Source organism: Oculina patagonica, chromosome 9, assembly GCF_052425735.1.
Source record: "Oculina patagonica isolate OP01 chromosome 9, crgOcupat, whole genome shotgun sequence".
Classification (NCBI taxonomy): domain Eukaryota; kingdom Metazoa; phylum Cnidaria; class Anthozoa; order Scleractinia; family Oculinidae; genus Oculina; species Oculina patagonica.
The window spans coordinates 17,881,985-17,898,370 of record NC_135766.1 but is presented as its reverse complement, the minus strand read 5'-3'; the positions used below and the strand labels follow the sequence as shown (position 1 = coordinate 17,898,370).

Genomic DNA, 16,386 nt, shown 5'->3' with positions numbered 1-16,386 from the left:
AAAAAAATAGAATCATGTCTGCTTGTGTATAAAACTATGCAAGAAAAAATATAACATCAATACTTTGACTACTCTTTTAAAAATTTGTTTGTATTATTGTCCACATCTTTATGGAGTCATGTTGCCCATTTGTCATGGAGTTCACAAAGTAAGCAAGTGAGTCACAATTTGGTTGCTACATAGTACCTTATGGATACTGCAAATTTTATCTGGCTTTAGAATATTTCACTTATTTTAAAAATATAGCTGTTCTTATAAATTGTACACAGCATACAATACATAAGAATGAAATTGGTAATGTATACTGCTTGCAATAACGGTTTTAAACTCACCTATACTTTAGAATTACAGTACCACCAGTTTCAGCATAACTAATCCAAATTCAAATAATTACATTGCTTTGTAACTCCACTACCTCCCCCAAAGTCAACCAAAGATCTTATCATATAATTAGACAACTACATGTAAGTCCTGTGTAGTTGAGGGCTCAAAACATTTGGACACTTGCAGGTCATGTTAACTTGCCAAACAGATTTTAGCTTGGTCACATGTGGTTTCTTACCAGTCAAAACATTGAAAATAGCAATTTTAAACTACCACCATTTCTGCTGTTACTGTTTTCGCTGCATATTTTTGAAAAGATCACTTCATAATGCCCTTGTTACATCTAACAAGATGTGAAAGTGACAGATCAATCAAGAAGTCGTTTTCTGAAGTACACTGTAAATAGGTTAACATTTAAAATCTAAATTTTGCTTATTTGCAGCTTTTCTTGATTTTAATTTACATGTAATTTACTAGTCTCTTAAAAATAGCATCATGACGACACCCAAACATCGAGCTGGATTTAATCTTTCCTGTTTTCTATTTATGTCCTTAATTGTCCTTGTCTGTTTTTGTGTCTGTGGCACTGCAAACTCTGCAACTCATATTAACCCTGAAAAAAGTCAAATGCCACATATTAAATTAAAATTGATTAATTGTCATCAATATCAATAATTTATAAAACAAAACACTTAACTTGAGCTTGTTTAACTGAAGCCAAACCACTGGATGCAAAAGGATCCATTAGATATTTAACAGAGATGGATCAGCACAGACTATCTTTTTTACTGATAACTGCAAAGTCAACTAAATATTTTAATAAACTCAAAGCATCACTGCAAACCCTAACACCCCCTCTTACCGGTAATTAAAAGGTTTGGCCTTTAATCAACCCCCTCCCCCTCCCGCTAGCCCTTTTGGAACTTCCATTGACCTTACATGGGATGGATCTGAATATTTGGGTTTTCCTTGGTATAAGAACCTGTGAAAAATGTCTGTTTTGAAGCTATTGTTTTCCTGCTCCATGTTGTTTTGAGGCTCTTTGATGCCTTGTTTCACTGGTTCATACACTGAGGATGAGCTGGCCATGGATTTCTGCCATAACCACACATTGGAATTTGTGAGGAGTTTGTGAGGGGAGGTGACATTCAAACCATTTAACCTTCCACAGTGAGGATAGGGTATAGATATTTTCTGGTACAAGATCTAGGCATTTCATGAAAACATACTTTTAGTGAAATATTAATTATTTAAATTGTCTACTAATACATTGTAGTTGTTTTGAATGTCATTGAAGAGAGACAAACTAACTCCCGAGTTAGGATTTCGAGTTAGGATTTCAAGTTGGATTTTTGAGTTGGATTTTCGAGTTGGATTTTTGAGTTAGGATTACAAGTTGGATTTTAGAGTTGGATTTTCGAGTTGGATTTTTGAGTTAGGATTACTAGTTGGATTTTCGAGTTGGATTTCGAGTAAGGATTTCGAGTTGGATTTTCGAGTTGGATTTTCGAGTTAGGATTTCGAGTTGGATTTTCGAGTTAGGATTTCGAGTTGGATTTTTTTTGACAAAGCAAAACCCATTACAATTATTGAAAGCTAACCATAAACAGGCTAACTGGAGTGCATAGTAGGCTAACCAAAGTGAATAGTAGGCTAACAGGAGTGTGTAGTAGGCTAACCGGAGTGCATAGTAAGCTAACTGGCGTGTATAGTAGGCTAACCGGAGTGCTTAGTACGGTAAGCAACTTGAAAATCCAACTCGAAATCCTAACTCGAAATCTAACTCGAAATCCAACTCCAAAATCCAACTCGAAAATCCAACTCGAAATCCTAACTTGAAATCCAACTCGAAATCTTAACTCGAAATCCAACTAGAAATCCAACTGGAAAATCGAACTTGTAAATCCAACTCAAAATCCTAACTCGAAATCCAATTTGAAATCCTAACTCGGTGAATAGGCAACCTCCATTGAGGAGTTGAATAATGAATGCAAATATTTCACAAAGTAAGAAGATCAGCAGCAACCAAATGCAGATTAAAGCAGCTGGGTAAAAAAAGAACGAAACTGAATAAAAACATATTTCAATTATAACTAATATAAACTAGATACCTGATTTACTTTGCTGTTGTCCACTTTGCACAGAGCATTCTATACCAAGTTCAACAAAACTTGACTGTAGCCAGTAGGTATTGTTCATTCATTGCGGCTTAATGGCAGAATATAACACTACCTAAAAGAAGGATTGACATAATAATCTATTAAAAACCACCACACTAGCTCTAATTAATGGCCCTGTTTATAAAAATAATTTATAAAAAATTCTGTCTTATTTAATGGATCTCATCAAATATAATAATATTAGCCTCTTTCGTTTATACACTCAGTGTAGTGACCCTTCCTTCCTACAATGGGATATTTAGCTTTTCTACTTGGAGATTTCTTGTTAACTTACTTGTATAGAAAAAACATTGCCATTGCAAAGATACACATTCAACACTGTCATGGTGATAGTCAATGTAAGTTTGCATACACAGCTGCATACAGTGTCTAAAATGGCATGAATTACAAGTAGAGCGAACAATTGTGTTTTATAAAATTACTCAAAATAATTAACTAAGATAGTTTTATGTGGAAATAAACTGAGTTTTTTTTTTTGTTTCTGCTAAGGTGTGGTAAAAACGTGTCAACGCAAGAGATTCGCAACGTAACGATCTCTTAGCGTATTCGTCCACGACCCTAAAATAGTTCGTTCAAACGAATTCCAACAGCGAGTAAATAAGAATAAATAGATGAATTAAAAAAACTAAAAACACTAAGTTTAGCTGGGAGTTTAAATCATAAAAACATTAAGTCATTAACAGCTCATGAATTAATCGGAGGCGAAGCGGCCGCAGTTTTTCGTATTATCCAACCGCGTAGTACATGTGTAAGCATATAATTACAGATTTTCACAAAAAACATGGACTTAGCGTATTCAGTAAAGTCAAAGTTTGTTACCTCATATTTGAAGTCGGAGAATGCTTGTCAATTCACAGCAATTCAGCAGGGCAAAGCTTTCAACCAGCTCATGAATTAATCGGAGGCGAAGCGGCCGCAGTTTTTCGTATTATTATCCAACCGCGTAGTACATGATATGTGTAAGCTATAAATTATAACTTACTCCAGCACCACCGACCTTTGAATTATCTGCGAAGGTCTATTTCAGCCTTTTCCATCCGTGTAGCTATTGACACTTCTTTTTTCCTTCACTTCAGTTAATTGCGTTTAGCTCAATTACTAGAGCTGGTCAGCCGCCGAAACGGTAGAAACTCGCTCGCTCTCCACCTGTGCCATTTTTTCGGATCTCCCCGTAAGCCCTTATCGTTTGCCATAACTTCCATGATGTGTAAAGCCTTTAGACGGGGTAGACCGAGAAATATTTACGTAGACATTTCTTTTTCCTGCTCGGTTTCTCCTTGTGCTTCGTTCAGCTTTCAAACTGACCGGGTTGTTCACTTTGTCCTTCATGTAAATCTAAATGGACTGACCATGGAAAAGTACTTGCGCCCGCGGACCAATAGCAATGCTATCACTTGGTCAGCGGTCAACTTCAAAAAAACACGCGTCCTTGACTAGTTCTAAACCTGAGCCCGCGATATGGTCATGTGATACTGGTCAGCGGATACGTTGTTTTGACAGCTGTCAATTGACCATAAAATGGATGTCCAATATCAAAGATCTTAGTCGATTACCTCACTCATTTCTGGCTAACGAAGGAGGCAGAAGATTGTCTCCCCTCCCCCCTCTGCTTGGGTTGCCTTGGGACTCCCCTCCCCCTCCCCGAGAGTCTGTACGCGCGCGCGGTCGGGCGTACGCACCAAATTTTTTCGGCCTCCTGGGTTTACAAAAATTCTCTCGTACCCGCATTACCCATGGTGCTCCGCTCCGCGCGCTGGCGCGCGCTGAGGAGCTCCGCTATTAGGTTTAGAAGGATCAATCATTTTGTTTCCGTTACACAGTTTGTGCATTTTACACGAAGTTATAACTCAACACCAACAGTTCTGGTATCAGCCAATCATAGCACAACTGAAAGTGGAAACTTGGCTCCAGTTCATAACGGTATTACTACGTGGATTGAGGTAAAAGTTTATGTTTTTTATAATAAGATATTAATTATTTGATTGATGTGAATTAAACTGAACTGAACTGTATTTGTTTTTACAAGTATGGTTTACAAGTTTGCTTGCCCCACTACAAGTAAAACGGCTATGATCGCTACTTTGTCAAACTTAATTTTAACCAGTCACATGTATAGTATTTACAAGGCAATGCCCCCACTAGAAACTGTGACTGATGAGGAGTGAATAGATATCCCGGGGGAGTACTCAGGAGTATTTTGTGTTCTAGAAACAGGTCGTTTTTTTGTTTTGGCCGCTGAAAATTTGAAATTTTAGTATGTTAAAAATATCATACCGCGTTCTAGGAATCGTCTCTAAAATGGATACCGCGTTATCGAGAACCCGAAATCACTGTTTCGATTTCTTACTTGCCCAAAACGTTCAAATATCTTTGCGTTTTGGTCACTGTGCACTACTCAGGTCAGCATAAAAGGCGTGCAACAAATTTGATTTAAGTGCATAATTTTGTGTTTATTTCCCAGGTTGCAGATCATTTTTGTCAACTTTGTGTTTGTTTTGTAGAACATGAATGCCTCTGGATTTAGATTGTGTGTCAAGGAATTGTACGAGACCAGATATGACCCAGTGTCAGTGAGTTATGCGGTCCTTACAGGTTAGTAATGAGACTCGTACCTTGTGTTGATGTCAAATATTGGTTTATTTTCTTACAGATAACGTACAGTGCATTGACTCAGTCTACTTCTCTCTGAGAGGATGGATCAGTTTCAGATTTATATAGAGTGTGTTGTAAGCTAGAAATTAAAAAATGGCACCACCAGAAAAACATTCAACATCATTTTTGTGCTAATTTTTTGTGCTTAATTCAAAGCATTTTCCTAAAATGAAATCAATTTAAAAAACGTTTTAACATATAATTTAACGAAATAAATAAAATGTTCCTTTCCATTAATATTAGAAGAAAAACTTGTTGTATTTTTTGCAGATATATGTAAACCAGGATGGAGCTATTTCAACGGATTCTGCTACTTGACAAGTAAGAAATGCGTTAACTGGACAACAGCATTGTCAAAATGCCGCGAAGAAAATTCGGTGCTGGTTGATGTAAACAACAACGAGGAAAACGTATTCATCCAGCATAGACACAATGCTGAGAAATCCTGGCTGGGATTGAACGACAAATTGACAGAGGGTGACTTCATTTGGGCAGACCGCGGTCCTGGCAATTTCACCGCTTGGGCCAGGAACCAGCCTAACAACTTTAGAGATGAAGATTGTGTTCACGCACTTGGTGTAAAGTACAGTTATGAGTGGAACGACGTCAAGTGTAGTGACTGTCATCAGTATACTTGTAAGAAAGGTAAGAAATAGCATTGTCTCAAGACCAGCGCAGTAAGACTGTTTTATTACAATCCTGACATACATGCTTATTGTGGGCAGGTAGCGTTGGGGATGGACCATTTAAAACCTTATTTTAATATGTCCGACATTGTAAACATCAAATAAATACAAATTAAGTACTAAGAAGTACAAAGGAGCTTTATTCTTTTTACGGCTTAATAACTGTCAGTGTTTCTGCAGCGCTTGATAAGATGTCGGACATGTCTTCTTGCGCTCACTTCCAAATATTTCACAATTATCCTGCGAAATCGCGCGGAATATCGCCTGATACTTAGCCAACGAGGCCGTAGGCCGAGTGGGCTAAAATCAGATGATATTCCGCAAGATTGAGCAGGATAATTATTTTATTATTCAACAATTTGTCAACGAAACACTTTTTGCAGATAGAAAACCCGTATTTATGCAGCGCTTTACAAGTTTTCGGACGAATCTTCGCAACCTACGTATATCGCAGGATATCTGTTATGTACGGATGACAGATAACGTTAACATTTTGACCATATGTGGGCAGCGTGCGCATGTGTTGAATAATAATACAGGATATATGTCATGTGTGGATGGCAGATAATATAATAGGGACATTTCATGTATGGGCTTCAAGACAATAATTATCTGTTCCATTTTTTTATAGAGTTAGACATTATAAGGCTGCATGCAATACTTCATTAACTCAAATCGAACCATTGTTGAGATATATAAACTTCTTTAAGTGAAATGCAGTGATACTGAATATTATCCATTCAACAGATCTTAACGAATGTGAAAGAAGGACAGATTACTGTGGTCTACTCGCCACCTGTGTTAATAAACGCGGATCGTATTCGTGCAAATGTACGAACGGTGGCGCTGTCGATGGATATGCGTGCTATTATGCAGGTAAGAATTAAAAGCACTTTTTCACTTCAATTTAATTTAAACCAATGACTGCCTGATAAAAGCAAGAAAAATACTCCTGAAAATGAAACTTAAGGTCAAATTTCTTCTCAAAAATATGGAATGATTGAAAACGCAAATGATCAAATGAAAGTATTGCAACCTCTAAAGGAAAGTCGAAATCAAAATGTTACGACTGAAAAATGAACGCTTACGTGAAATAATCGGCTTCACAAAGTGAGATTCTCCATTATAATTTGTGAAAAAAAAGGGTGGCCACCGCTAATCTCCCACTTTCCCACCTTTGTACGTACGAAGTTTAAATGGATTCATCCAACTTAAAATAGGCGAATCTATATATTGAATGCAAGGTTTTCTTGGTAAACGTTTAGCAAAAAGCATTTTTATTAGCTTTTTTTTTTCTCATTAAGGATTAAAACTTTCAAACATTATTGGAGGAGACGAGAACCACTTGCTTACCCTAAGCAACTGGCTGAAACCGGTTACTCAAGGCAAATTGTCTGACTGGAAACGCTGTTGGAGGGCATCAGTGGATGGCTGGGCGGCATCAACTTTTCACGGACAATGTAATAACAAAGGACCTACTGTAAGCATAATTCGCGTTGGCCAGTACATATTTGGAGGATATACCAGCACTTCATGGAGTAAGTGATATAACTATGTTTATCTCTCAGTAAACGCGCATGCATAAAAGTTAATAAAAGAATCACAAAAATAAACCTCGATATTGCCTTATCTTCAACAAATCGTCCAAAATCGTGAAGAAAGTGGTTAGGTTACAAGAAGGTTATTTGAAAACGAGGAACTATTTTAGAGTAACGTCACCTTTTTAATTTTGCAAATAATTTTTATAGTTAAAATTATTAGCAAAACAAACTGTAATTAAAATGTTTGCAACACAAAATCTAATTGCTAGCTGTTTCTTCACAAGTCGGTCTAAGATCTTGACTCTTAAAACACAGTTCACGACGCTAAATGTACACATATTTTAAAAATTGATTTCACTCACAATTGGACAATTGTTCAGCTGATTCTATAAGGAAGCCTATCTCTTCGCTAAATAAACGTAACAAAAAGACTTAAGACGGATTCCGCTGAAAGTTCGAGCAATGAGTGAAAAAATTAAGTGCCAAAAACCTACTCATAGCACAGTAACATTTTATATACTATTTGAAACATCTCACTGAAATTCATTTGTCTTAGTGACGCCGTGATTAAACTCTAAAGCATTCTCGAGAAAACTAAAGTCAAACGTCGTAAAAATGTTTAAAACGTGCGCCATTTTGTTTTAAACTGGCGTGAAACGTCCGTTTTAATTAAAATGTGTCGATAATTTCAAATCCATATTTCTCTGGCGGGCTCAGCTTGAAAGCTAAAGTTTTGGTAGCTTTTTGCTAGCTGTACTGAAACTGTTACCATGCTATGAGATCTCTGTGGTAACTTTATTTTTGCCTGTATTGCTCGAATGTTCGGCGGAAACCATCTTATTTTTTTTCAATAATTTTATAAAAAGGAGCATAATATACGCGTCAGTTCATATTCCCTGAGAAACGTTAAATATTTTTACTGCCTTGTTGTACTGGCCATGAAATTCAAATATATCTGTTGCATCAAATATATGTATTTTGTTTGTTTTGGTTACCCGTTCATGACTTTGATAGAAGCTCTGTAATAAGCGACTCTGTATCAAGAAAACACTTTCAATTGAGCGTGCCAAAGCTAAGGTAGAACACAAATCAATCCCAGTGATTGGTAACATTCAATTCTTCAAGTATTTTATTGACCCACCGGTTAAGTGAATGAAAGAGTTACTGCTAAGTTTTGTTCTTAGTTCGCTACTATGCAATGCCACACCCAAAGTTTATTCATTTGTAGGTACAGCTTGTAGCTAGTTATCCACACTAATACTCACCTAGAAAATATATATCACAAAAATACCAGGGCCGAGTAACTGAACTTCTGAACCACTAAACAAATAAAACCAAGCAACATGTTTGTAAAACGTTCTTTCACGGTGGCGATTAACAAAGCCTTTTGTAAATATTCCCCGTGTTTCCCAGATCAAGGTGTCAGCCAGTCGTCGACATCGAGAACTTTGTTTGGCACTGTGGGTTCGGGAAGAATTTTATCTTTTGTTCGTTATACCGAGGCGACTTCACGTTTAGTAATGTTACAAACATTAATTTGAAAGCACTGGCTTAACCGTCAAAACAAATCCAATTATGTCCTGATTGACTGTCCACAAGTAAAAAAATCGTATTCTTTCCGTAGTAATGTAACATATCAGTTAAACAATTCATGCTCAAGAAGAATTCAAAAGAGGAGCGACAACGTAAAAACTTTTTTGATAGGTTTAACTTGAAAAAATTTGAATAAACTACTTCAATTTTTGAATTAAGCATTAAACGTCTTTTTATTCAATACACTTTTTTAATGTTCTTTTTTTCTGCTGTTGCTTGCTTTTTTTTGTTTGTTTATCTTTTTAATAATTAAAGATGCGAATTAAGAACTAATAGCACTGCAAATATTAAGCCTTCTCAGAGGGTGGTAAAGGGGGGGTATAGATCACGTTTCACGAAAAATAAATCGGCTCTTTCACGATTCACGAAAAATAATAATGGCATTTCACGCTTCACGAAAAAAAAGGTTTTTCTGACATAAGTAGCATACCGTTACATTTTAAAAAGTTACATCCAAAGCAAAGCCTTGTTTGAGGTTTTCACTATTCGTCCGCCTCGCGTTCTGGGAGCTTCAAAAAGAAAACTAAGCTCTGAGTTCTATGTATGATGAACAGCGCCATCTTCCTCTACTACAAAATCAACAGAATCACTGTCGGATGAGTCGTCATCGTATTCGGATTGCTGATTTTCTCCTGTGTCCCTCGATGTAGACACGCCTTCTCTTCCCACGTCCTCTGATAATCTAGGTTGTTCTTTGAATTTTAACCGTTCTCCTCGATGGGTAACGGTCTGATACATATTTAGAGGAAGAGTCCCAGCTTTATACTCGGTGGTTTCTTATTGGACGGTGCATTGTCTAACGCTCTTACCGTGTGTTTGCTCAGTCTCTCATCAGATTTTGGTCGCCTGAATTCATGAAAGGGAGGGTTAGTGCGATTCTCTTGGGAAATCTTGAAGAAAAATTTGTGCTGAGGGCACTGGATAATACGATGTCGTGTGTGTAAAGTAAACAGCTAACCACTGCGTCATTCGTTTCGCTGATTCGAGAGCGGTGCTCCCAAAATCCACTCTCGTGTCAGGTCACACAATATTATTTTTGTCTTTATTACGTAATGACGGATGTTGAAAATAACAAAAAACAGAATAAAAATCACGGTTCACGGCGAAATAAATATCTATTTCTCATTTCGCAAAAAATAATTTTGGAAAATCACGGTTCATGGCTACTATAGAAATCACGATTCACGAGAAAAAAAATAGCCATTTCACATTTCACGGGAAAAAAAAAGGGGCCGATAACGGATCACGAAAATACCCTTTACCACCCTCTTCTCAAACGCAAATAAGAAATAATCCAAAAGCGTACTTATTCTCAGAATCAATTTATATGCTTTTTTTTTCATTATTATTTTTTAATTAGCCTCCAGGAATAACTACGCGTACAGTTCGACCGCTTTTCTGTTTTCACTTGTGAACAAGCCAGGATGGGGACCAGTAACATTCAAGCCACCAGGACGTCATGGTTCTTACCAACATGCTATATACGATCACGATAGACATGGACCAGGATTCGGAGGAGGGTTCGATATTTACATTTCTAACTACGCCTCATCAAACACAAATTCATACACAAATCTTGGATGGTCCTACAATCCACCAGCTAGTAACAGCTATGGCAGTTCATTCACAGAATCATTCCTGGCGGGTAGTTATCACTTTCAACCAGACGAAATTGAAATATTCTACGAAACCACCTGAAAATAAGTGAAATGGAGAACGGCAGCTAACTGATGAAACGGAAAGCAGGTCTTGACTAACGTCTTGAACTGTAATTCATTAGCTTCACTAAATATATAAACATTTGTAGAATACCAAGTATTGTAACAACTTTAATCAGAGCAATGCAATTATTGAATAAGAAATAATTATCAAACTTTTTCAAAATAGTTACAGTTCGAAATTATAATTGTGACAACGTAAAGAAATTTATTTTCGCAAATGATTGACAATTGTGTAGCTTATTTAGCATTAATAATTATAATAAAACTTGTCTGCAGCCCACCATGTATCTCAGTAACCTAAGGGAATATACTTGATCTGAATTAATTATTCATGACATTGGCGTGACAATAGGGTGACATTAGCGTGACAGGAAAACTTTTGATCAACTTTTATTGAACAGTCAGTATATATCGTTAATGTTTGAGGTGAAGTTGCTTATCAGAAACTTTTCATCTATAAAAGATAATTTTTAATGCGTTTCTTGAGTTCTTGAGTTGAAAAGGATAAGAAAAAATAGCTTTCATTTACGATTAAGTCAGAGTTATATGCATCCTTTATCTCTGTTAAATACTGATTAGAAATCTGGTAAGTTGACTAGTCACTGTGAAATTAAACTTTTTGGGTTAAAAATAATATAAATTAAAAGGATTATTCTTTAGTTTATTCAAAAGTTCTTTCAAATTAGGTCACGTGTTAGGGCAACGAGTTTTTTTTTGATTTTTTCCAATATAGTGTTATAGCAAAGTCAATCGAGCAAATAAGTGATCTTGTAGGATATATTTGTTATCAGCTTTCATTCAAAGTAGTGACCGTATACAGGTGTGAGAATGGACATTTTAAAAGTGTGAAATAAAAGAAGACGCTGGGACACATTAGTAATAGTGGTTTTTAATGGCGTGCGTTACAAAGCAAACACATTGCTTTTAGTACTGTGCAAGAAGAAAACATTAGGCCATTTCAGAGTTACCCTTTGCCTCTGTTTCAAAACGAGTCTACGTGCGAAACTATTCAAATGAAAATGAATTTGATTTGCATGAAAATGGACCTGTAAGCAAAACTCATTTTTATATGAATGGTTTCGCACTTAGACTCGCTTTGAAACAGAGGCGAGGGATAACTCGGAAATGGCCTATTCTTTTACATTGTGCTCGCCCTTTTCTCTTCTCGGCCCTTGAAGTTAAGTGGCCTACACCTATTGGGATAGAAAGCTTTTTTTTTTCACCTTCACTCAGTGATTAGCGTGCGTGACAGGGAAAACCTAAGGTGATCTTTGTTGATATAACACAAGGCAGTACACACCATTAGGTACCGAGTACAAAATATACATACCCTCCTTTTTTGGCCGTTTTTTTCTTTAACTCTTCAGCTCGTATCTGCCTGGTGATGCACTGATGTATAACAAAGGGATATAAAATGGCTATCACCACTTGTCTACTTTTGTCAGTTTTGGAACATTACCACTTGGGATAAAGTTCGTAAACAGACCAGTGACATTAAAGCAGAGAGAGAAGTCCTATGCAAACTACTGACTCCACTTATCTTCATCATAATGATTAAGTTTTCTCTACACATTTAGTTGGAAACTCGATTTGTGACTGCAAAATCGAAATCGTTGAAAACCGCTCAAAAGTTTCCCGCAGGAAGTTCGCATCTTCCGCAACTGTTTTTGCTATTTAAATATATTTTTGTAGGATCCTTGTTCGTATTTTTTAGCTTCATAGTTTTGTTTATGAAAAAAGAGACATCCATCCAAGTGGCCCGATACAAGTAGTCGCACTGGAAAGAAATTCTAATTCTCCCAAGGACGAAGTTCCAATTTCCTCTCCATGGAATTCTCTCCTGTGTTACTTAACAGACCTTAACACTTAATGTCTGGTCCCGAGGGAAACCGTTTTGTTTTCCCGAGAGTCTCGATGTCATGCCCGAGACGATGTCGAGGAAAATATGAAGACTCGCAGGAAAACAAAACTAACTGTTTCCTCAGTAATAGTCATAAAGTGCTTTGTTTACATGTAAAGGATGAAAAACAAACAAATCAGCGTTAACAACAGTACCGCCTGAGCACTACTTTATTGCAAATGTACGACGAATACATCGTAAAATAGGTACAAGTAAATCATTATTATCTTTTAGAGCGGTTTTCATTTGATTGTCGAAAGAAATTTGCTTTTACTTTGCTTTTTCTTTATTACGCTCACTGATTGGCACTTTTTCAGCCAATTAGAAGTAAAACCAAAACCAATTGTGAGTTTACTCGCGCACGTTTTCGTGCGTTTAGTGATGATTACATGTAATTACTGTGAGTTTTGATTGGTTTACTGAATTGTAAGTGGCCCTTGTAATTGGTCAGTGTAGTAACTTTAGTTTTACGACACTCAACTGAAAACTGCTCTATGCGCATAATTTTCGCGCACTTAATTTATGCCGCGATGACACGCCACGTCACGCATCGAGCGCGTGCGCTGAGGAAAAATTCTACACATATAAACGGCTGAGAGCCGTTGCGTAAGGTTTGCTTGCAGTTTATTCTCTTCGATTGTCGGTGACCCACACTCTTTTTGACGGATCACCTTTGTTAACCTTTAACAACGCTTTGCGCGAAAATGAAAAAAAAAAAAAAAATCTATTAAAAGATCGATAAAAAGTTTGATTTTTTTTGGACCAAGCACGATCATTATCGTGTAACTGATGTGACATCATTTGCAATAACTCCATTATCTGGAGCTTTATTATCTGATAAAAGTCGTTAACTGTACTGATGTGTCAGTAAATTGATACGATCACTTCCTTTTACGATAGCTTGATACTCCAGTCATATCTCTGCCAATCTTAAAAAGCCTCGTAAAATGTTTTCGGGTATTAGAGGCATGTTTTAAAAGGGGTTTAAACCATTTTCAGTGGTTATGTTGGAGGGGGGAAGGGGTTAGAGGTTCCAGATTATTTATTATTAAGCTATATACAGGCAAGTTCATCCCCCGCCGTGTTACAGAGAGAAGTGGGTGTGTGTGTGTGTGTGTGGGGGGGGGGGGGGGATCGAACCCGTCTTTGCATGGTTGTCGTTCTATTATTTATGGTAAAGCATACGCACTCTACGCACTCTTGTGGAATTTATTTTCAAGCTCTTTGATTTCACGGCTGTACACAGGCTAATCATAAGCCTGTTAAGGACGTTCGCGCGAAAATTTTCTACTCGATAGCTTTCTTTAATTTTTTTGCTGCGATCAGATGATGAGTTACTTGTGTCAGAAATGCAAAACAAAGTTGGGGTCACCGACTTCGTTTCATAGAAAAAGCGTTTGGAAAACTACCCTGATTTCGAAAAATTGGCGCACGTAATTCAGCATGGTTTACAGAGTTTATAGTTAAAAATATCGAAGATGAGTGAACGGAAGATAACGATATTAGTCACATTTTGTAGAAATGCGTCTGTTGCGTAAATCATTCCTAGTTTTGCCATCTTTTTTGAAAAATTTAACCCTGGTAAAACGCATTTGAAACTGTCGTGCGGCGAAAAGGAAAGCTCAAAGGTGGAATTCAAACCGTCAGTTTGACAAAAAATTAAACTTCCATTCGATAGATTTTTTTCATTTTCTCTCAAAACGTAGATATTAATTAACAAAAGTGATCCGTTAAGAAAAATGTAGGGGTCACCGACCATTTAAGAGAGCAAATTGCAAGCGAAGCTAGCGGAACAGCAACTCACACTATATGTTCTTAGAAATTTTTCTCAGCGCGCGCGCTCAAAGTATGGCGTGGCATGGCGTTGCGACATGAATTACGTGCGCAGTAGGGATGCGCATGAACAATTAGCGCGAACGTCCTTAAGTATTTTAGCTCGACTTCCCTGTACCACTATTCGTTTTGAACGTGGTTTGTATATTAAATACCCCCTTGAAGGGTTCTAACTTAAAGAAAACGAGAGGTACCAAGAATATTCTACCTAAAACCCGGACGAAAGAACCCTCTTCCAGCCCGAACCACTCATCGAAGCAAAGCAAGCGAAGCACAACACTGCAAGCCTGATGGCGAAGACCACTGACCAGTTAATTTGACGTCACAAAAACGTATTTCCGCGATGCCTATTCCACAGCGGTCAAACGCAAAAATTGACGGCACATCCGGTCTTTGCCGCCTCGAACTTTTGACTCGAAAGTGGGCAAACTTTTGCAAGAAATTGTTAAAGAAATAGTACGGTGAAAGAACAGTTCAAGCTGGGACAATCAGTGGAGATGAATTATCAAATTTTCAATTCATAAGCGGAGTATAAACCTTAACTTTCCAGGGACGGCGTTAACGTTTGGCTTTAAAGCAAAAGTTTCGGGAAAATTTAAGACTTTGTATGGAAAATTTTGGCGGCAATTACACATGAACTGCGCACGCGCTGCGTTTGACCACTGTGTGGGTGCCTATCCAGCCCAGCTTGTTCAAAAACAAGATTGCACCATCGAGCGCGAGCTTGCGCGCGCTGCACATTTAATCAAATATAATAATTTTGATTGGTTAAATGCTTCTCGTGATTTTCCAAATATGGTACCTGGTGAAAACGAATGTGCAAACGCTTTGTACAATTCGAATCATAGGCAGTTACACGTTTCAACCCTTATGGGTTTCTGGTAAAACTTAATGTCTTATACACCTTATTCCAAGATGGCGGTGAGTTCATTCTTTTTTGTCCTCATGTTAATTGGCCCTCGTGGGCCTTATCGCATCTGCAGAATTCAAAAAAAAAATCGTTGGCTTAAAACTAGGCCATAAGGGCCAATTGACATGAAAACAAAAGAATAATGTATTTTCCGCCATTTTGAAATAAGGTGTACCATAGCTTTTTTCCACGAACTGTCAGGAAATTACTTTTTATGCTAAGAAACATAGAAAAGTATAATTAATTGTTTTTCTCTAAAACTTTAAGATAACCCCCCCCCCCCAAAAAAAAAAAACAAAAAAAAACAAAACAAAGTTAAGCAGTAGGCCCCACATTTTATATGGGTACATGAATACCGGCGCAATAAACCCACGCGAGAAGTTAGGAGAACAAGAAATAAAAACAAAAACAAAACAAAACAGTCAGTTTCTGGAATTTTAAAAAAATAACGAGGAATACAGTAAAAAGTTTCCGCTTTCACCAGGAATACCTTTTTATTCAAGGTTTACTTGGAAACCTTATTTGCAAGTAAAAAAATATTACCAGAGAATGGTTCTGATAAAAGCGTTTCAATAAAGCTCGTCTATGCTCCTCAATTTGGGTTGCCAACCCAAATTCTAGAAGCTCAAGTGTTAGAAGCGCAGAAAAAGATTTCATTGTACAGAATCTATAATACCGTGTTATGTAAAAATCGCCGCAAAATGTAAAAAAAAAACTCAAAATGTGATAACATTGACGCAAAATGTTATAAAGTTGTTAACGCAAAATGTAAAAACTTTTCTAACGCATAATGTAATAACGCAAAATGTAATAACTCTAAAACTTATATACATATTTTGAAATCGTGTAGCCAAGCTCAGTGACATTAACTTTTTAGATAGAGAGACAACTTTATTTAGATAGATAGACAACTTTATTTAGAGAGGGCAGCACGTAACAGAAAAAAAATTGTTGTTTTCATGCGAATTCAGCATTATAGACGTACCATTCCTATTACATTTTGCGGCGATTATTACATTTTGTGGCATAAAATGGCCCAACTGAAC

General features: G+C 37.0%; 1 protein-coding gene across 1 annotated transcript in view; it reads left to right on the top strand.

Annotated features, from left to right (window-relative positions):
* LOC144666321 (uncharacterized) overlaps positions 1–11,134 on the top strand; it is a 30,172-nt gene extending 19,038 nt beyond the window's left edge. Inside the window, exons 12-17 of the mRNA XM_078527720.1 lie at positions 4,325–4,444; positions 5,006–5,096; positions 5,427–5,801; positions 6,590–6,718; positions 7,147–7,380; positions 10,337–11,134. Coding sequence (XP_078383846.1) covers positions 4,325–4,444; positions 5,006–5,096; positions 5,427–5,801; positions 6,590–6,718; positions 7,147–7,380; positions 10,337–10,674 — 1,287 coding nt within the window. The 3' untranslated portion in view covers positions 10,675–11,134. The remainder of the gene's footprint in view (positions 1–4,324; positions 4,445–5,005; positions 5,097–5,426; positions 5,802–6,589; positions 6,719–7,146; positions 7,381–10,336) is intronic.
* Positions 11,135–16,386: the final 5,252 nt, after the last annotated feature.